Source organism: Poecilia reticulata, linkage group LG8, assembly GCF_000633615.1.
Source record: "Poecilia reticulata strain Guanapo linkage group LG8, Guppy_female_1.0+MT, whole genome shotgun sequence".
In the NCBI taxonomy this organism is placed as follows: Eukaryota; Metazoa; Chordata; class Actinopteri; order Cyprinodontiformes; family Poeciliidae; genus Poecilia; species Poecilia reticulata.
In genome coordinates this window covers 7598217-7619283 of record NC_024338.1, presented here as the reverse complement: position 1 = coordinate 7619283, position 21067 = coordinate 7598217, and the positions used below count along the sequence as shown (strand labels likewise).

At 39.5% G+C, this 21067-nt stretch overlaps 2 protein-coding genes across 5 annotated transcripts in view; one reads left to right on the top strand and one right to left on the bottom strand.

Moving 5' to 3' along the window:
• Positions 1–16471, top strand: part of LOC103468416 (uncharacterized) — an 18486-nt gene extending 2015 nt beyond the window's left edge. The window contains exons 2-13 of one of the 4 annotated variants that reach the window (XM_017306069.1): positions 453–608; positions 3687–3805; positions 4009–4180; positions 4272–4384; positions 4746–6267; positions 7622–7728; positions 8775–8848; positions 10097–10197; positions 11000–11180; positions 11285–11432; positions 12448–12517; positions 16383–16471. In XM_017306069.1, coding sequence (XP_017161558.1) covers positions 453–608; positions 3687–3805; positions 4009–4180; positions 4272–4384; positions 4746–6267; positions 7622–7728; positions 8775–8848; positions 10097–10197; positions 11000–11180; positions 11285–11432; positions 12448–12517; positions 16383–16441 — 2822 coding nt within the window. In that variant the 3' untranslated portion in view covers positions 16442–16471. Of the gene's footprint in view, positions 1–452; positions 609–3686; positions 3806–4008; positions 4181–4271; positions 4391–4745; positions 6268–7621; positions 7729–8774; positions 8849–10096; positions 10198–10999; positions 11181–11284; positions 11433–12447; positions 12518–13193; positions 13426–16382 lie in introns of those variants that run through there. The other 3 variants (XM_008415496.2, XM_008415495.2, XM_008415497.2) reach the window with 3 other exon arrangements.
• On the bottom strand, positions 13524–21006 carry LOC103468418 (CD9 antigen-like). Its single transcript, XM_008415498.2, has 8 exons — positions 20489–21006; positions 19268–19391; positions 19079–19176; positions 17077–17151; positions 16885–16986; positions 16458–16553; positions 15441–15527; positions 13524–15248 (listed from the first exon to the last, which is right to left on the bottom strand). Exons 1-8 carry the CDS (start codon positions 20588–20590, stop codon positions 15180–15182), a joined length of 753 nt encoding a protein of 250 aa, XP_008413720.1. The 5' UTR covers positions 20591–21006; the 3' UTR covers positions 13524–15179.
• Between the last annotated feature and the right edge of the window lie 61 nt (positions 21007–21067).

Below are 21067 nucleotides of genomic sequence, written 5' to 3'. Positions count from 1 at the left end.
ATGCCATAGTCATAGTATGACTATGGCATCATTAGTCATACTATGACTTTAGCCTATGACTAATGATGCCATAAACTAATTTTCATCCCAGCAAACGCTTTGTACTCTATTTAAGACTGAAAACTTGACTGATGTAGCACTAGTTTTGTTTTAAAGTTGTTGAACCTGGTTTGTGTTTTAGCATTTTTCTAGTTTAAGGCACATTGGGACACTGATGTCTGTCTTGTATGTTTGCTTCTGCAACCTCTCCTTTTTGTTTGTACTTTAGTCTAAATTTCCAACACAGCTGGCTGTGATTAGCCGCCATGTTTCCCGTCAGTCAGGCGCTCCTTCATGTCTGCTAACCTCTCTTGTTTCATGATTACATAATTTTTCTTAACAGTCCAATTAGGAGACGTACAGTTGCATTCCCTTTCCACCCCAGACGTATTCAGATGTTTTGTGTATCCCAGTCCAGACTCTGGACAGTCGGGCGAGCGGCGCCGGTCAGCATGCTGGCGGCTCTGAGGAGAGCTGGCGTAAGCTGGAGCCGTCAGTGGAGTGTGGAGAAGACGCCATGACCCTGACTGCGAGGAGGAAACGAGCCGCACAGCTGCTGCTGGACCACGGTGAGGCTCGGTCTTCATCCTGTCCCTCATCTTAATACGTTCTGTTTCATTCTCCCAGAGTTAATAAAAGAAGTCCAGTTGGAAAGAGATGTTGAGAAAAAACAGTTTGAGAGCTGCAGCATTCAGGCTGCTCATATGGAAAACTGTAAATTTCTCACTGTATCCTGACACTAATATTTAAAAAAAGAAAAAAATCACAAACAAGCATCAGATCTACAGGGAAACAATTTTTCTTTTGCGTTCCCTTGCAATAAGTTTTGCATTCCCTCTTAATACACATTTAAAGAGCCTCACTGTTTATTCTCAACTCTTTGGTGCAAAAATCAGATTGAAAATCGATTTATTCTCTGCATGTTTATGTCTGTCTGTGAAAGGTTGAGATGGAAACATCTCTTTAAACCATTCATACCGACACAAAAGAGATGCAATCAAAACTGTTAGATGACTCATTACCCAGTGATAATAACTCAGAAATTGTCTAAATAGTTTGGATGTATTTTTTTCTGGAAAGTTTCTGTCATAGGTTTGTGGTGCATTTCTATCCTAAAGAAAAAGATATTAACATGCATGCAAATCTTTCTGTGGAAGAAAGATTTTCAGTATGAAATTATGCCACATGAACTGATCTATACATAACTGCGAAAGAAAAAAAATCCCCTAAGGGCCTCCGTAGAGATTTCTTTCAGTATTTTGCTAAAAATTTAGTTAACAGATTTTGATGAAAATGAACAAATGCCTGATTTGGGGGTTCAGGAAGTAGCCGCCACTGGGGGGCAGCATAACCTGAGTTGTGCTGTTCCTATTAAAGTGCAGTAATTCTCTGTGCTTTCTAAGGATCTCTCAAAGGGTTTTGTTGGTTAAAAATGAGGTGAAAATGTCTGTTTAACCTCATCTTTCTGTCTGGCTAAACCATTTAGGCATTAAGGAGGTAAAAGTGGATTATTTCTATAAGGGGCTGACAAATTACCAATATCAGTTTTAAGATAGTTTTTCTTCTTTACCAGGATATTTGATGTCAAACATTAACATTAGAAGGAATAAATCCACATCTAAAGTGTTGGCACACCTTTATGGAGATGACATGTATTCACCTGGCTCTGCTCCAAAGCAGGACGCTGGTGAGCTCTGAAGTGAAATTGAGCCGCTGAGGGAATTATTTCATTCATTAGGGTTGGTGCTGAATGTACAGAGGATGAAAACGTTCCAGCTCTCCAATAATTGTTACACTTTTTGTGCTTGAGGTGGAACCCATCAAGAGTGTCATAGGACAAACGTTTGGTTATTTTATCTCTTTCTGTCAGTGCATGTTGAGCATTGAGTAAAAAGATAAAGTTGGGCAGGAATATTAAGGCCTTTCTTTGTTCCAAACAAAAGTCTTATGTACAAGATTTGTCCTCCGCTCGATGCTGTCTAGATCTTAACTTGGAATAAAATATATTCACTTTGGTTTTTGCAGCTGTATTTCCACAATGCCGGAATGTGGGGAGGGTTTGTAGATAAGGATGGATTACTCTGTTTTCAAGGCTTTGAAGGTCTTTGTCAACATCCTAATGAAACGTTGTAATACTGCTGAACTGTGCAGAAATGTTGGTTCCCAGACTCCCTGTTAAAACCTCAGTGAAAACTCGTATAAGAAGTGATTCTGTCTGCTTGGAGGAACTCTGACTGAACAGACATGGAGTTTCTGTCAGTCTTTCAAGAATGAGGAAAAACAAGCAGACTTTAATGTCTTTAAAGTTTCCATTACCAACAATCTAAGCAAACAATGTTATTGTTTTGATTAAAGCCAAATATTCATTGTTCTAAAAATAAATCAGTTGTTCGGACTGACAGGAGTCCAAGTTGGGTTTCTTTAAAACGGGCTTACTGTGTTTACAGACCTAGTTCGGAGGGAAAGTGTAATGCCTGCTGACATTCATTCTCTCGGTGAAGTCTGGATCAATTACGGACATAAAAGATGGTGGAAGTCGTCAAACTGTCCAAATATATACTGGTACACCAGTAAAACCCTCATTGCATCCAAAGGTTTTGAGTTTGATTTATTGTCGCCATTGATTTTGTGGTAACTGCTTAAAGCTTTTAAAAAGACTTTCGTGTAGCTGAAGGGTGTAACTGCTGTAGACTTGCATTCTCTCCAATTTATTGCAGAGATAGAGCTGTTGCCTGTAACTGCTTTGTTAGCCAAATGTGTTCTTAAAAAGGATCCCCTGGTTGCATGAATGATCACATTTCCAGTTTGGGAAACCAGAATAGTAGCTAGAAAGTTGAGATTAAACCGTACACACTTGGATTGTAGTTTTTCTTGATTACTTTGACCTGCTTGAGAAACTGGGGTTGACTCCGTTCATCTCTGTCTCGTTGGTTTTTTCCAAAACTGTTAACACAGATGTCATTCAAACACTCCATGCTTCCTTGGTTTAATCTTCCCGAAATCACCTGTTTGCTATTAAAAATGTCACATCAGTATGAAATTGCCTCCTTCACACTCCTTCAACTACAGTGATCAGTCTGCAGGCCTTAAAACATCTATGTTGTCGTTCACCACAATCTATGAAAGAGATCAAGAAAGATGAGTAATTACTGGGCATTTGATTCTTTAATTTGATTTTTATTTTGGTTTTTATTTGCAGTATTTTATCTAATATTTACAGTTTTCATCCAGTTTAGATAAAATACATTTTGAATCAAAATTGTACATCAAAGCATTTCTGATTCTGGATCAAATTCTTTGAGAACGAACATTAACACAACCCATGTAGTAAGATGACATGGCACTGGCATGAAAGCAACATAATGGGCTACAATGACAAGCTGAGGACTCCGTTGTTGTCCAACATGCAGTTATTGAGGAGAATGTCTCAATAACAAGCTGTGTTGTTTTAGGGTAATGTTTGTTTTTTGCTTCATATTTAAAATGTTTTGCCACAGTTGGACTCTTTTCTAACAAAATGTATCAGTCTTACCATGATGAGGCTTCTGTAACCATTTTGAAAATGTGTAGTTTGAGTTAACAGCTGACTGAAAGTAATCCAGAAAAACTGTAAACTTTGTCCGTCATTTATTTCCACTGTGTTTCAGTGAACGGCTCATCGACGCCCCTGCTCCATCTGCCTCAGCAGTGTGGTTACTCCGTTCAAAACTCCTGGAAAGACCTCACTCTGACTGCTCAGTATGACGCCTGCCACGTCATTCGAGAGGTATGCTGCTGTTTTTTAGTTCCTACACAAATCACATCATCTCATCTAGTTTATAGTTATTAAACCAAAGCTTTGACCTTCATTGTTTTTAGCTGTAATGACTCAGAGGTGTGGTGGAGACTTTCTCTGATTTATTGACCGGCTAGATTCTTCTGTGTGTGAAATCCTGTTTTTGGACACATTATTAAAATGCTTCCCCTCAGGTTGATGGCTATGTGTTGCCTCTGCTGTGGAGGGGGATTCCCGTCAAGGTCTCCTGCCCAGTCTCCTGGCCCCACCTTCGAGGCGAGGGGCCGTCCTCGCTCTGCTGCTCCCCCAACGGCATGACGGTGAAACTCAGAGGACCGTCTGCTGTGGAGAACCTGCATATAAACGGTACAGTTTCTTTAAGAATCGGGAAGCACTCAAAAAAAAAAAACATGATCTTTTTATTCTAATATCAGGTTACACTTCTGCCCCACTACAGTTCGGGGTGAATGGACTTCTCTGGGGCTGTTGGCTGAACAGTGTGGTTACACTGTGAACAGACTGGCTGCAGAGACGGCCGTCGCCGTGCCGTTCATCACTTGTGGTATAATGGTAAAGGTAAAAAAAAAAAAAAAAAAAGTTTACCAGTCAGTCTCTCCAGTTTTTTTGCAAATTCGCAATGACAAAAATTGTTGTAAAATTAACAGATGCCTTCATTTAAATGTAAATTGTCCACAAAAATAGCTAAGCATTGGATTTAAGTGACTAGCTCCCACCTGGAGGTGGCAGTATTCATTCTTTGAATGTGTACAAAAAATACTTACAGAATGACGCTTAATATTTAAACTCAAAGGAGTTGAGTTTAAATATTACCAAAGTACTGTGGTAATTTGGCAGTAGCAGGAATAATTGTTGCTTTGTGACAAAATTGAACCATTTTTATTTTTTGAACCTGCAATAAATTCTCTTTCAGGATGGAAAAAACACACTTCTGCTTAAATTAGGGGAGGAGATTTTCATGTTGGCTTGTCCTAACTCTGCTTTTGGAGAAGTCTCAGATGACCATCGGCCTCTGGCTGACAGCCCCACGGATTTTACCAGAAAGCTGCCAAAACCAAAGCTTGAGTCCCTCAGACATTTACTGTTTATGCCGCCTTTCTACTTGGCTCCACCTTACTATCCTCACCCAACATATCACCATAGTTACTCTGAAAATAAAGAACAGGACACCTACAGCCCTCCTACTCCTCTTTCTGTGGCTCCGATGGCCGACTTTAGTTCCCAACTGAACTCTCAAGACCATTCCTTCCTGTCTCTTAAAGATGTACATGAAAACTTTATGACCCAAAAACCTCTTTCATCTAAAGAAAAGTTGTCTAGTTTGGGTTCATTACATAAAGACCAAAAGCAGAACCAAGTAGCTCCTCTCTTGGATGTCTCAATGAATAGTTTCTCCTCTACAGCTCTGCCGGTTCAGGTGGAAGCTCCTCATTTCCACCATCAAGGCCATGATTTTAGCTCCTATTACCACTACTACCATCACCCAAAGATTCCTGTTCCTGGCACACCTCAGGGCCCAGGTCCGGGTCTTCCTAGATCACAAACCTCTTCCAATTCTCAGAACCATCAACCTCCAACCAAGCAGCTTGAGGGTCTGAAAGAGGGACCAACCTGGATTTCTTCACCTGAAGACGCCCAAACAAAGAACAAAGTGACAGCAGTTCATTCACCTTACTTTACTCATCGGTTTCCTTTCTACTATTACTACCCACATGTTGTAAAGGGTGACGTGAAAAGACTGGGGCTTTTCCATCTAGATTGGACTGCAAAGACAAACACATCTTCATTAACCTTAAATCCTGAGAGTATTAATACAGAGCCAGAAAAGGAGAAAGCCGATGTTCAGTCCAGTTCAAAACCAAAGCTACAAGACAAAGACAACAAACGTTCTACCTCCGTGACTCCAGCCCCAGAAAGACCAGATCCCATAGCAGTTCCTCCTGACAAACCAGTGTTCCCCACTGCAGGATTCATGTTTAACGCAAATCCCTACAAGTACTACTACCATCCGTACTATAACTACTACCTGAAGTATTACGCACCAGAAGCGTTGAGAGGCGTCTACAGCCATCTGGGTCAAGCTTTGTCAGAATCCTCGTCGGTACAACAACCTTCGCACTTGAGATATCAAGCCAGTCCTCCCCCCTCTGAACCAGGGTACGCCAGCAGACTGACGTTCCCTTACTACTATTACTACCACCACTACTACCTGCCTCAGCTGTTCATATACTACAAGCAGCTCCACCTTCCAGGAGGTAAAGACTCGGATAAAGACTCTACATCTTTGCTTTCCCCAAATGTGGATTATAGTGACCTGCAGAGGTTTCCTYGTGCTTCTGACGGCCGTCATTCCAGCGCCTTCAGTCCAGCTTACTCCAACTATGTTGCTTGGCACCACAGTGGGTTTAAAGAGAAGCTGGGTGACTACATGAAAGGTAAATGATCTCATTAGGAATCGTTTGTTTATGCTTAAAATACTTGTTTTTGTATTTTTTAACAGTAAAATGCTGTAGAGATGGAATCAGGAAATGCACCATGCATAACCAGGAAATGTTTTCTGGGTGTTTCGGTTGAGGTGAACTCTAAGAGAAATCCTACAAACACTAAAATCTGACTCCTCTCTACTTTACGTTTTGTGAAGAAGGAAGTTGTCGTTTTGTTCAGTAGTTCTTGGTGCAGCGCCGCCACAGGTGAGAAGGGGAGCAGACTTTTCCACTGCTTTTTTTTCATTTGACACAGTGCAGTGTAAAGGTGAACCACACTAGCTGAAATGTAACAAATATTACAACAGTCGTCCCAAATTGAACAGAGTACCAGTTTTATTGGTGTGAAGATGCCCATAAGATAAATTTGACTTCATACCACAGCCATATGATGCCTTGAAATTAGCCTCTGCCTCTTTAAGAACTCCATACACTTACTGACACCCCTCCTTCAGTGCGTCATCGCAACAAAGCTTCTCATTATGCCGTTACAGCCGTTCTTAGGAGTGCTGTAGTTTGTATGATGAGCTCAGCAAACCTGCAGCTCCACCAGGTTTTTGCCAATTGCTGCTGCCGCTAGTCTGAAGGGGCTCGGCTGCAGACTGAAGCTCAAAGGCGGAGCTTTGGGAAAATGGGTGGTGCATTTTATGAGCAACCCTGAATGGTTACCATGGAAAATGAATGTATAAATGGATCAAAACAACGCTCCAGGTATGTTTTTGATGAGGGAATATAAAGGTAAAAAAATCTTGCTTTATTTCAGTATCGGGCCAAAAACGTAAAAATCTGACCAGAAAATCTCTGGCTTACATGTTTGTGTCCTGAAGCGTTGAGGCATCATGTTTAGTTGTTACTCATCCCATAAGGATTTATGAGGATGTTTTTAGCAAACAAAATGAATCAAGTAAAATCATTCCTGTTTTCATCCCCGTCTTTCTTTCCCCTCCACATATGTAATCAGAGTATGACTAACCCAAACGGCCCGCCCCACCCTGCTGCCTTGGACCCGTTTCAGATATTTACTGCAGTAACTGTTTTTGGCTGCCGTTCACACATTTTACCTCTACCGTCTAAGAAAAAAAAAAAAAGCTACCTTGTTGGTACTTGTCTCAAAACCTAGAAACCAAAAGCTGAGCTAGTCTGAGGGTTGTTTCGAACACAAACGTTGAAGTTAATTTGTAATAACTCTGCGTACTTTGAGGCCCTATGCTAAACTACGTCTCATAGGTATGACCTTTGTGTCAACAGATGGCCGCGCTGGGCTTTTTTGTCTTTGCTGTGCCTGACTCTTTGTTTACTCCCTCAGCAGCCCCACCTGCTCCCTCCTCTGAGGACAGGAAGGCTCCCTGCAGGCTGCAGAAGCTTTCCTCAGATCCAGACGTCCACGTTGCTCCCCCGGATGGCTGCAAACGTGTAAGAAACACTTCTGTTGGTCTCAAATTAATTTATAAATTGTCGATTTTGATTTCTTTTTTTTTTCTGTTGGAATAGATGAGTGGCTTGCAATTAATGAAAATCAGTATTGCATAAGATCAGTGAAACAGATTAATGAAGAAAAAATTATGTCTGGTTTATGCAATCAAAGAATGCTGACTTGGCATTTGTCCCTCATACAGCAGGATATCCTGAATAAGGGAGAAATGCTACAATATTTCAGTGTTGAAGAAGTTGGTGGTTCAGAGTGCTTTGTCTAGGCATGTTGTCAAATTGAGTGGAAGGAAAAAGTGTGGATCAGGAAATGTGCACAAGCAACAGGGATGAAAATGTTAATGGATCAGATTTTTTTTCATTTCCCAGGTGAAATGATTGCTAAAACAAATGTGACACTGATTTATACCGCACTACTTTGTGGTGGATAATTGGTACTCTGTTTATTTTCATGCATGTTAAGTGACAAGGATTCTGTGTGTGTATGATGGGAATCTTTTAGTTTTATTTTTGCTGTCTTTAAAAAAAAAAAAAAAAGGCTCCAGTCAAGTACTGGGTTTGGAAATTAGCCTGTCTAGAAAACTCATGTACAAAATGATTGCTTTGTTTTTAACATTAGCTCTTAAAAACGCTTAAAGTCGATTAAATAAACTTGAACTGTAGCTCTAGTCAATGCTTCAGAAACTCCCACGCAGATGTTTTCAGTGCCAAGTTGTATTGAGCCACTCCTGAAATAATGAGTTTTATAAAGATCTTAAACTGGTAAAATAGAGGAAAGGAAAACAATCTCTTGTTAATCTGAGGTTACCATTAGAAATAAACAATCATTTCCATGATGCTCTAATTTCAGGTCCATTTGTAAATTGAAAGAAATGACGCATGACTACAGGATGGGCTGGGAAACTGGAATTTTGTGTTTTAAGAGATTCAGCCTCAAACTTTAAAATTGAATAATTTTCCATCTGAATCCAAACTTGACTCCAGAGACATAGTGAATTATTATTCTGCATTTTTTTTTGCTCTTTTCTTAGATGCCTGGTCAGAGCGTGGGCCATCAGGCAGAAGTTCACGGCCTCCTATCGGACAGAGGTTTCATCCCTGTAAGGTTAGCAGTCGCTCTCTTAAGTGCATCTTGGGTTGAATAGTTGATTCTGTTCTGAATAATATCGCTTTTGTGTCTAAGTTTTCATTCACAGTCGGGTTGCTTTAGGTTTACTTTTGCATAGCAAACAATCCTTTAGTGTTGCATATTTTGTCCACATCCTGTTGGAATGCTTCATGGGGAAATATTTGCATTTTTGATGACGACATAAAAATGGCTTTATCTTAACGATTTCACTCGGAAAGGATTGGCTTACCGCCCACTCCTTAATAGATTCTGTGGTTGCTGACATACATTACGAAAACCTAAAAGTTTGAAGTGGTTAATTTTGTCAAGTTACTCTGTCAACTAAAGCATTAGCATACTTCCTTTCCTCCTGTTGAACTTTTCCAATGCTAGTCATGTTAACGTTACTATGTTGAACTGATTTAATTGGGATTAAAATGTTGAGAAATTTCACAATTTCATAATTGGGGAAAAAAGAAATTGTGGTTTTTAGATGTTAAAGCTGAGAAGTGTTGCTTGGATTTTGCATTCAGCCTCTCTGGGTCGGTATGTTTTTGGAGTCACTGACGGTACAAGTCTTACTGGATTTTCTACCAGCTTTGCGTACTGAGCCAACTTATTTACTTTATTTTATTGTCCAATTGGTGCTGAAAAATGATTGTCTTGAACGGAGAACATCTAGGAGGCAATGTTCAAGTGTTTTATATCTGAACTCTGACTTGAGAAGTATGTAAACCAGTGGTGCCCAAGTCCAGTCCTACAGGATTTCCTCTCTATTGTTTTACAAGATGTCTGTGCTTTCTTTAAAAGTATTAAACTTGTGTATAAAACTAACTTGGGCTCCACTGATCCAAACTGTTCCATTGTGACTCTGTTAAATATTTCCTAGTTGGTAGATCTTATTCTTATTTTGCAACCATGTTTCACAGCTGATGTAGTGCGGATGTTGTGCAGTGTTTTTCACCCACACATCGCAACACGTTGCACTTTCTTGGTACCCTGGGTGCAATAACCACTTCCTGTAACCTTTTGAAACCGTTTCCCTTGCTCCACTGCTCTGTGAAGCAGAGATCTAGGTAGTTCAGTGTCATGTTCAATTTATTCAAGTGGATTTTTTTTTTTGTTCACGCTTGTGAAGGGAAATGAACAAAAATCATCTGTCTGTCGCCGTGGAAATGATGTGTGATTTTTGCTTTGGCTCTGTGGCCAGATGTTTCCTCCCTGTTTAACTTTGTCCTCCTGCAGGCTGACGGTTGGATGCGGCGCCCCCTCTGGTCCAGGTGACATCAGGCCCTCCGCTGAGCCGCCACCGTCTGCTGTCACCGTCGCTCTGAGGATAGCAACCGGTGACGCCTCTATTTCTCCATCCGACTCATGAAAAGTCCCATTACTGCTCATGCACATCTTGACGTTTTTGCTTTGTAATGAAAAGCACACAAACTTTTGCTGTTCTCACATTATTAGGGTAGTAATTTAATACCTGTAGTAGATTTCAGATTTTCATATTAACTTTTTATGTGAATAAATTTGAATTCCAAAAAGAAAACAAAATAAAAATCTATTTTACAAACTAATAATTTACAAAAAAATAGGCTACCTGATCATACACTAAGTGAATAATGAAAGGCATCTACTATCCATATTCACATGGATTGTATTTAAATATAAAAATATTTGTTGCACAATACACATTTACATGACAGTGTAAGCCTTATATAATTTGCCATATTAAGCTCACCAAAAATAAATTCATTCCAGTTTCACACCAATAACTGAAACGCATCTAGATTTAACTTTTTCTCTTTAGTATGTTAACAAACCTTGTAAATATTTACTCTTAACTTCATGTCTGAATTCCAGAAGGAAAATGTTTAATGCTGTACACAACATTTCCAGTGTTTTTACATGTACAATATCTTTAAATGGTAACGTATTTTATTTTGAATAAAAGATTTTGGTTAGTTCATGATATCCCTCTTTAGTGATGAACCCAACAGCTTTGTTTTTGTGACCAATATGCCAATTCTTTTTTTTCTGTTGGCACTTCCTCATATTTCTGAGCAATCTGACAAATGCATCATAACCAGAAACGAGTACGTAACACGCGATCCTTGTGCGTCTCTTAAACCGCTCCCCTCTGTCTCACAGATGCATCCTTCTCCAGCTTCCACCCTAAAGCTCAGCTGCCCATCAGCCTCCTGCAGGGTGACTCTGTCCATGTGGAGCTCAGCCTGCTGCAGCCTGCAGACCCCACCCTGCTGCTCCTGCTTCACTCCTGCCTGGCTTACACTTTGACCCCACATGTCTACTGGATGCTGTTTTATCACCGGTACGGTGTTTGCACACATCAGGAACGGGTTGTGGCCGCTTGCACTCGTGTGACACCTTGCAGATAAAGAGCTCGGCTGGAACGCTAATAGTGTCTCTGTTCAGCTGTAGTAGCCAGAGTGTGTCGCAGCTGCTCCCTTCCCCTGACCCTCGGCACATCTGGAGGATTAAAGTTTCCAGCTTCCCCTCCCTGCCTCCAGCGGGTTACACCTACAGGGCTCCTGGGGGGGCAGCTGCACTGGAGGACCCAGAGGTAGGAACAGAACCAGCTCCTCTTCCTCTGGGCCTCATCCACACCAGAGTAAGACTTTGTTGCAAAGACGGAAACAAACCAGAAGGTCATGTCTGGTTTTAGTGGTGGAGTGGAGCTGCATTTCCATTAACCATAGAATTGCCCTACTTGAAATTATGAAGATAAACTCGCTTACTGCAATCGATTTCTAAAAAACTCTAGTTTTTCAGTTGTTTTAGGATGAGGTGGTTTTTCAGCTGAATTAAAATGGCTTTATTTTGCAATGAAACACTTTTTTTTTTCTTTTTCGCATCACAAGTCAAGTGATAAAAAGATGGGTGAAACTTGCGAAACTACGTTGACTACAGTTTAGTTTTGACCCTGAACAAAAAGGTCAGTATTGTGATGTAAAGCATTTAGATGAGCAATAATAAATATAAGATGTATATATAAGTATTATAGATATGGTTCCCATAACTCTTTCTTTGGTTTAATCTGGCTGCATCTGTACCGGATCCTGTAGGATTTTTATTGTTTGTAGGTTTTCAGAGAAAAGCTCCCTGACTTTGGATCTATTGGAGAAAGTTACTGATTTTTATTTAATGAAAAATGACTCCAAAGATTGCTGCCCTTTGAACTTCTGCTTGTTTTGYAGAAATTTGTCAGTGAAAGTTRAGATGAGATCCGTCTAACTGGTGCATCTCTAGTAGGGTAAACCTCATGCACAAGCCTGCGGTGGATGCAACCTGGTCACTGTTGCTATGGACATAGGCTTGCATGCTCAGTCACACGTAGCGCTCTGTCCTGAAGACCCCGTCACCTGGATCCTCTACTGCTGTTCATAGTGAAAACTGTTGGATAAGATCAGGGAAACATGCTGTGGTGACATTTTCCAAATCTGCTGTAATCAAGTCACAGTAAACTGTTCAGGTCAGGGAGAATAAAGTCTTACTCTGGTGTGAAGGTAGACCTTGGATTATGTTGCAGCACCATGAGAAGATGATCGTAATGTAAAAACCTTTTCTCCTTCCATCAGGTTTACTTCCTGTGCCACACAGAACTGTGCTCAACTGTCTATGGTGACTGTGGTGTGAGCTGCAACAATGGTAAGAGATGTAGAGCTTTAGGTTTAATCTATGAAGATCCTTCAAGATTTTTCCTTACAAATATTTTAATGACACTCTTTCCAATCACTAAAAAACCAACATAAGACACATTTTTCCCTGCAGATTACAACATTTCTACATATTAGTTTCTTTTTATTCCTGGTATTTTAACCAGCTGAAATTTGCTTGCGCATTTTAAAAACTTTTTTTTTTTAACCAGTTCAATATTTAACTACTGGTGTCAAGGAATGAAACAGAAATGACTATGTAATGTTTTGGTTTGCCTCACCAAAAAGAAAAACAGCTTAGAGTCCGGAAACTGTTAGCTCCAACTTTGAGGACCTTTATGTAGTCTGGTCCTTCAGTATGTCTCACAACCTTTGAGGTTGTTGCACATTGTGACTTCTCTACCTGCAGAGCTCTTATTCTTGGTCAGTTATTATATTGTGGTCTGCATGTGTCGTCATCCCAGTCAAAACTAAAACCTTGCACCTTGTGTTTATTTATCCTTCATACATGATGACTATACGACTCTATACATTTTAAACCACTGTTGCATTTTTTTCCTTACTCAAACGAGTCTATTGAAAAAAAGCTCAGACTTGAAAGTGTTTTTATTTTTGCACCGTTTTTACCTTTTATTTGTTTTCAGCATGGCTTTATTTTATCTCTGCAGGTCCCAACACTGATGTAACTGGATGAAATAAAGACACTTTTACACATTTGACTTATTTCTGTGTTTTATCAAAAAAAATGTACAAATTGTCTGTTTTGAGGGGGGGGGGAGAATAAATTTGGACATAATTCAACTTTCCTTGACAGTCCTGTTACACTTGAAACAAAAATAAAACTTAATATACTTTTTCTGAAAAGCTTAGGGACTCCATTGCACCTTTAAAAAGTTTAGTGTAGGAACAAGGTGTGTATATAGAAATACCCGCCATTATTACAACACTAGGCTAATTAGATGGCTGTGATTTACAAAGTGAGCATTCAGTTTGCAATTGGATGAAATTAACATGTTTTAACATGGAAGAAAACAGCCGTTTGTAGTTTGTTTCCATCATTTACATGTTAAAATACATTTTATTTTAAATGTGGCTTTCAGGTCCCACAAAGGTGGTCATACAGAAACTAAAAGCAACATAGTTAACAAATAAAAGTTGGAGTAAAATGATGTCGATCAAAGTAAAAATACTCTTACACAGAAGAGTTCTCAGCCCCGATTTTAATAACGGCATGCCACAGTGGTTTGTTCCAGTACGAACACACCGCTACATTTGTTTGCACATTTATAGAACGGAAACCTTTCTATTCACAAATACTCGTTCATTTCCAGACTTTACCCATACAGCAAAACGGCTCAGATCATGTTCTGAAATCAGCTAATTACTTCAAATTACAATTTATTTCTGCCTGTTCAGCCACAGGTTGAGGAGAACCTCAGGCTCTCAGGCCGACATTTATGAGCCATTTTTGGTTCGTTTTTGGAGAAGACTCCAAGTTGATCGTTTTCTGTAGCTCTCTGGATTTGTCCTCGCTTTACTCACCCGGTTTGACGGTCTCAGTCGGAGACGAGAACGGGTTCAAGCATATTGTAAAAGTAGCCCACAAAATTACAGACTTTAGATGAGCTGATTTAGCAGAAACCTTTTTAAAAGATTTCTACAGAAAGAAGACATTGCCCTACTCTCCAAATCTCCCACTTCATGGTGAATTTTAGCTTCTACCATCTGGGAAGAGATTCAGGCAGCCCAAATCAAGAACCAACAGATGGAAAAGATCTTATTAGCCAGGCTATTATTCAGATTTAAAATGTAATCAGGCTTTTATCGATATTTGTACATAAACTTTTTACTGTTTAGCCGATGTTGATTTTCCTTTTCTCTCGCCTTGCTGCAAGGAAACTTCCCTAAGTGGACAATAATGACATACAAATGTATGATATATAACGCAAACTTTGAAAAGCACGACTCCAACTCTGCCTGAATCTTTTTGTTATAACTTCATGGTGAACTTTATATTTTAAATAAACACAAAGAACTGAGAACTCTGGAGAGTAACGAACTTTTCTGTTTCTACGTGTGGGAACCCTAAACTTCTCTGTTCTTGGTATATACTACTTCCACTGTTTTCTAAATGGATCTTTGCCAGACTTGGCTGGAAGACGTTGATCTTAGAGTAGGTTTTAATCCACTCGTTTTATTTACAGCTAAATTTTTAAGCATTTCTTGGATGTCCCAAAAATCTGGTGGACTAGACAGGAAAACTGCACCGGCTCTACTCTCTCTTTGTACTTCAGCAGATCGTCTCTTTTCTTGGCGTTTCTCAATCAGAGACTACTTTGTCTTTGGCACTTATCACAACCATTGCTTCCAACAATTCTCGTCTTGGCATCATGATTCCTGTAGCACAAGCCTTAAAAGGTGGTGGCTCTCTGTTGGATGCATTTACACGTCCTGAAGCCGCCTTCCCTGCAGCCTTGTGGTTCAGAAAACTGCAGACTTTCAGGTGCAACAAGAAACGGTGGAAGAAAGTTCATGTCAACTCTTTGGCCTGAAGGAAGCTTCTGTAATCGTGCAGCGAGATGGAGACCTATCGGAGATGAAAACTACTAGCAGCTCAGACACCAGAGGGGTGACACGAAGAGAGTCTGAATAATTTACTGAGGAGCTTCAGAGTCCCGATGAATCTTTGAACTGAACAGGGCGGCGCAGACAACTTGTGTGATCTGTGAAGGAAACAAGGGTTAAAACAATCCGCTGAGGTCGGTGGAACATTTCGTCTGCTTGCGATGCAAACTGAATTACTTGAATGCAAGTTTCACACTTGTTTATTTTTGCATGAGTCAAACAGTCGACTATTCATGGCTGTATCTGAGGTGAAATGTTTTTCCCTAAATAAACGGGCAGAATTTGCCTACCAAAAGAGCTCCGGTTCCAACGAAGACGCCAGTCACCAGCGGTGCGCATTGGTCGATGAAGCTTTCAATGCTCTGTTGGCATGTCCGCTGAAAAAGAGAAGATGTAACGCTTGACGTTTTTGATTTAGGAGTTTCCAGGATAAGGTGCTCAGAGGTGTCCCTGCCGCTGCTTGGGTCTTCCTCAGGCTTTTCCCCACTTCCTCCCACGGTCGGTTGTGGAAACGGAAATTAGATTATGGAAAATATTTTCCACATACACCGGTGTAGGAAAAATGTTTCTCTAATAAACATGAAATATTTTAAAGGGTCTATTCAGAGTTGTGAAAACATTTGCATCCCTACAAATTTCATCTGCTTTGGAAAATGAGACGATTTTTATCCCTCTGTAATTTACAGAAATTATTTATTTAAGCCTCGTTAGGTTAATCAGCCTGTTTGGTCCTTTAAACAGCATCTTGATCAGATTTAAGTTTGTAATTTGGCTAAAAATCTAAAATCCCAGAATAGAAATTGACATAGACTGTTCTAGAAATGACTAAAGATTTAGGGTGTCCAGTAGTAGACCTGTCATAATGATTCAATGCCATAAATTAAAACAAGCTCAATTTCCATTTGTGATTTTATCCTTATTTTTTGTGTCTTCTACCAAAAACTTTTGGTTTGAAAAATTTTGTTTTCTGCTTATGTTAGATATTTAAATTGTCTCCCAGTTCCAGTGTTAAATGTTCATTGAACTTTGAGAATGTCTTCTTGCATTATTACGCCTTTACTATATCACCTGAAAATGGTCCAATTTGGTAAAACAATGTTCCCATTTACCACAGTGACGTCTGTGACAATTTATCGTCCAGCTGAATTTATTGTGATATTTCTACCTAGTGAGTATTTTTATTTTCTGTGGAAAACAGAAGTAGAAACCAGTTGTGGTTTTCTTTGCTTTAGTCTCTGGATCACTTGCCCTCATGATGAAAGTCTGGACCAAACATGACGGAGTATTTTGATGAAACACCAACTTACTGCTGGATTGGCATGCTTCGTTACATCATCCGCCTTCGGGCAAGTCTTCTTAACCAACTCGGTTAGTTGGACTCCGGCCAAGCCGCAGCACTGGAGCTGTAGAGGGGAGATGGAGGAAAACATTAAGAGATCAAAATGTATTCAACTATGTCAATAAATTTAAGTTTGAACAACTATCGGGTGATTTGTTTGCTGTATTTGACCTTTCACAAGTAAGTCCTGAATTATAAAGGAACATGTTCCTTAAATCTGATGGTTTCTCTTCTTCTTCCCTCTATAGTTTATATATTCTTTGAGTTCTCGAACCCAAAGGTTGTGGTCATTAAGTGATGAATGCAACCAGTTTAGATCTACTGAACTTATTAAAAGGAAAATGCTAAATAAATGAGGCTGTTTTGGTTTTTCTACCGATGCAGTGAGTGCTTACCAAACCATGGACGAATTTGAGAGTAGCAGCCACCGTTTCGTCTTTATTCTTCTCGTAGAGTTTATATACGTCGCTGTACAACTCTCCAAACTTCCTTCCAACCTTATCGATTCAATTCAATGATTAGAATAAGAAGTATTGAATCTTTACCAACATCTGAAGACGTTTGCTGTTCTTTCTTTTCCTGCTTACCGTRTCCTTGCTGGTGTAAGCGAGCGCTCCTATGGCGATTGCAGCCACAGCCAGGAGGAAGAGGAAGACGCAGTACTGAAGAGAAATGAAAGGATAAAATGAACAATTTAAAGCCTGATGACTCAGAAAATTGTGGTTTGAAAATTGACAACCCAGGGCCGTAACAGCTGTCAATACAGCAGATCTTACTGGAAAACTAGTAAACAGTTGGAGTCAGTCAAATCATCTGTGATGTTTGAGCTCAACCTTGACATGAAATCTGAGTACTTTTCTGTGGAGGAGTGAGGGCCTCCACCATGACATTAGACTGAGCAGAAGACAAACCATCCACTCTTTTGGTCTGAGGCCGTAATGAAAATGTGTTGATTTGATGGACTGATGGCTCTCCAGCCAGCCTGTTCTTTCAAGAACCCTTTTCTGAGGTCAGACACTGATGTTGGACGAGAAGGCCTGCCTCCCATCATCCACTCAACTTCATTGTGCATTTCAGTGGATAATCTTGGAGGTTTACTTTATAGTAGTAGCTTTGTTATTTTCTTGCAATCTTTAGGTGGAGAATTATGAATACATCAATCAAGTAACGAATACTCAACAGGAGATTGCCATTTTCAACAAAGATATTCAATTGTTGAAAAACTGTTTTGTTTTCTCCCAACTCTTGCTGTCACCATTTAGCATAAGTAGTGCCCTGCACATTATGTAGTGCCGTAATTTGTTGACAGTTGACATAAACCTTTGTTTTAGAAACACACAATTTAACTCCAGTTTTAGTTTTCACCCATTAGTTTTTATTCACTTAAAAATGTTTTCCTAATTTCAGTTTTCATTAGTTTTCAGTCTACAACGGCCTCGATCAGAGCCTCTGAATTCAGTGACGCTGATGAGCAACGAGATACTCTAAGCAACATGGATCAACAGAATGAACAACTTGTTCTTTTGTTTTCCTTAAAATACTCTGCATGTTGGTACAACTAAACACAAACTGCTTCCCGCCTGAAAGATATGATTTGTTTTGGAACAATCTCTTCTTGAAAATGTAAACACAACTGGAACCTCCATCATTTTAAAAAGGGGTGTAGATTTTCTGTACACCCTTCTGTCTTAGTGGGGTCAGGAGGGTTGCTGGTGCCCATCTCCAGCTAACGTTCCAGGCGAGAGGCGGGGTCACCCTGGACAGGTCGCCAGTCTGTTGCAGGGGAACACAGAGACAGACAGGACAAACAACCATGCACACACACACACACACACACACACCCACCCAGGGAGAATTTAGAGAAACCAATTAACCTGACATCATGTTTTTGGACTGTGGGAGGAAACCGGAGTACCCGGAGAAAACCCACCATGCACAGGGAGAACATGCAAACTCCATGGGAATTGAACCCAGAACCTTCTTGCTGCAAGGCAACAGCTCTACCAACTGTGCCACTGTGCAGCCCCAACTGGAACCTATTTCTATTTATTTAAAGTGACAAGGCAACAACTTTTGTAAGTTGTGGATTAGCGTTCCAAATTTAGTTTCCAAGACAAATTTAACACCACAGACTGATTCTAAATGACAGAAAATCGATTTTTGCATTAATTCTCCTATTCCTTGGTAGATAAACTAAAAGGTAGTTCTTTCTTTACTTCCCAAGCTTTCCTCTTAAGGTCACATCAGGAATTGAGTATTACAGGTTATGCTTGATTTTAAATTTCAAATACAGACATTAACAGAACATTTGACAGGTTGTAGACATCTTTTAATGTTAATTATACTTCAGTCTCATTTCCTTTGGGGTTTCTCTTAAGGTAGTTAGATTTCATATCTTAATTTAATTGCTAAATAAGATAAATCTTAATTTCACTAGGAAATGGTGATTAATTACTTGGCTCCCAAGTGAAGTAGATATTTTTAAAATGTAAACCTCATTTTGTAGCATAAAATAAGATTGCTTCCCGACTCAATAATAGTTTACCCTTCAGACCGAATATTGACTTTAATAAAAATAAGAAATCTCACCACTAGGAGAGCAATTTTATTGTCATTGCAGGCAGAATGCTCTCCAAAAATCCCCAAAGCCACCATTACAGAGCCGAGGATTACCAGGATGTAGACGACTGGTGAGGTAGAAAACAGGAAATGTTTTTCATTTAGTCCGATGCAAATGTACAAAGAGGCTTTACGGTTACGACTCATTTATTTACTGACCTGTGTGAAAGACATTGGAGTCGATGCTTCTCTTTTTGTCGTCATCGTTTACATTGAACACGTCTCTGGAGTTACCTTGGAAATTCAGCCACAGACCAAACACTAGAGAGGCGAACCCCAAAACCTACAAGAGAGAGAAGACGTCGTTGAAATCCCTGAATTTTACTTCCTCCGTTAGTTCAGGTGCATTTTAAGATATTAGACCATCAACAGATCATTGACATTTTGTCAGTAACACAACTTAAAAAGAGAAATGTGCATAGAATATTTATCCAGAGAGATGCATTTTAAGCAATATGTAGTTATAGCTCAGGGAAGCCCAAAACTGTTTCCAAAAATGATTTAATTTTAAATACAGAATGGTGCTACGCAATCAAGACAGCTGACACACATTACTAAGAAAGATTCCTCTCACAGTTGTACAACCAAGCATATTAATGGGAAGTTAAGTGTAATAAAAACTGTGGCTTTAAAAAAAGATGTAAATTAGCTCTGTGTAGCCTGCTGACCCAGACTCACCATTTCAGGCTCAGGAAACCTCTGTGTGTGTTTCTATTGAATAAGCTGATTAGGTGAAGACATCAATGTTTAAGTCTTGAATAATATTTTTTGAGGCATTGAATTACCTGTAAGGCACAGCCATCAAAATGACAAGAAGAAAAGGCTGGAAATATTTCACTCTGTGCTGAATCGCGATAACACAGGAATGAACAGGGAGATGAATTTAGCTGGGAATTAAAGCACTGTGTATGGCTTGGGCATAAAATACACATATGAATTTATACATATGTGTTTATGTACATATTATGTATACGATTATACAAGCCAAACTTCGTCATACGCTTTTTTCAGACACGGTAACCAAACTTGTGGTGTTTTTGAGTTTGTATATCTTGTAATAGGATATTGCATTTGCACTTAGAAAATATTAAAGTTTTACTTTTATTCTGCTTTACTGGTGAAATGTCTAAAATAAAAATGTATCATAATGTACAAACTCCACATTTTTAAACAAGTTACAAAGTACTGACATTTTACTATATTAGTTTAGCCTGTATTTAAATATGTTAAAATTTGATAAATCTGAACTCTACTTTTTTTTTTTAAATCAAATTAATGAATTCACCTTTTGATTGTTTTTCCGTCTTATTCTATGTAACTCAAACTGTGATGTTTCACACGTTTGAGCCTTTTATTTATGCTCATATAAGCCAGACTTACCGTAAAGATGATATTGAAAACGATGAGCATGTATTTGCAGGCGACCCCGCATCTATCCAGAAGGACGTCAATTTGAAAGCTGTTTTCTGTCGATGACTTCATTGCTGTGAGACTCAATGGACAAATAATAAAAATAAAATAAAACTAAGCAAGCAGTTACTAGTTAAGCTGCTGGTCTCATCCTCCTGAAACGTGACGGCTGTAAATGTTTTAGCTGTAAGTTGAATATTTAATGTAGAGCCGCTTATTCAGCTGTTAGGAGCGACAAATTGAGCTTTCTAATAACAGTTGGCTCATTTTTACCCAAACATACGGAGGCTCCGCCCACACCGGGCCTCTCATTGGCCAGGAGGTGTAGCTCGCGCAAGCAGGAGGCTTCAGACAAGAAGTGATTGGGCGCGCAGGAGCGTCAAGCCGTCACGCTCTTAACAGGGTATTCGAATGTTTTTTATGGAGTGGAATTTGTTTCGCTCCACACTTTTCACACTTTACAATAAAAAAAAATAATCTCAAGCAAAAATTAGTGATTTTAATAATTAAAAAAAGCTTTTTTAAACAAAACTTTACAGCTCAAAAAGT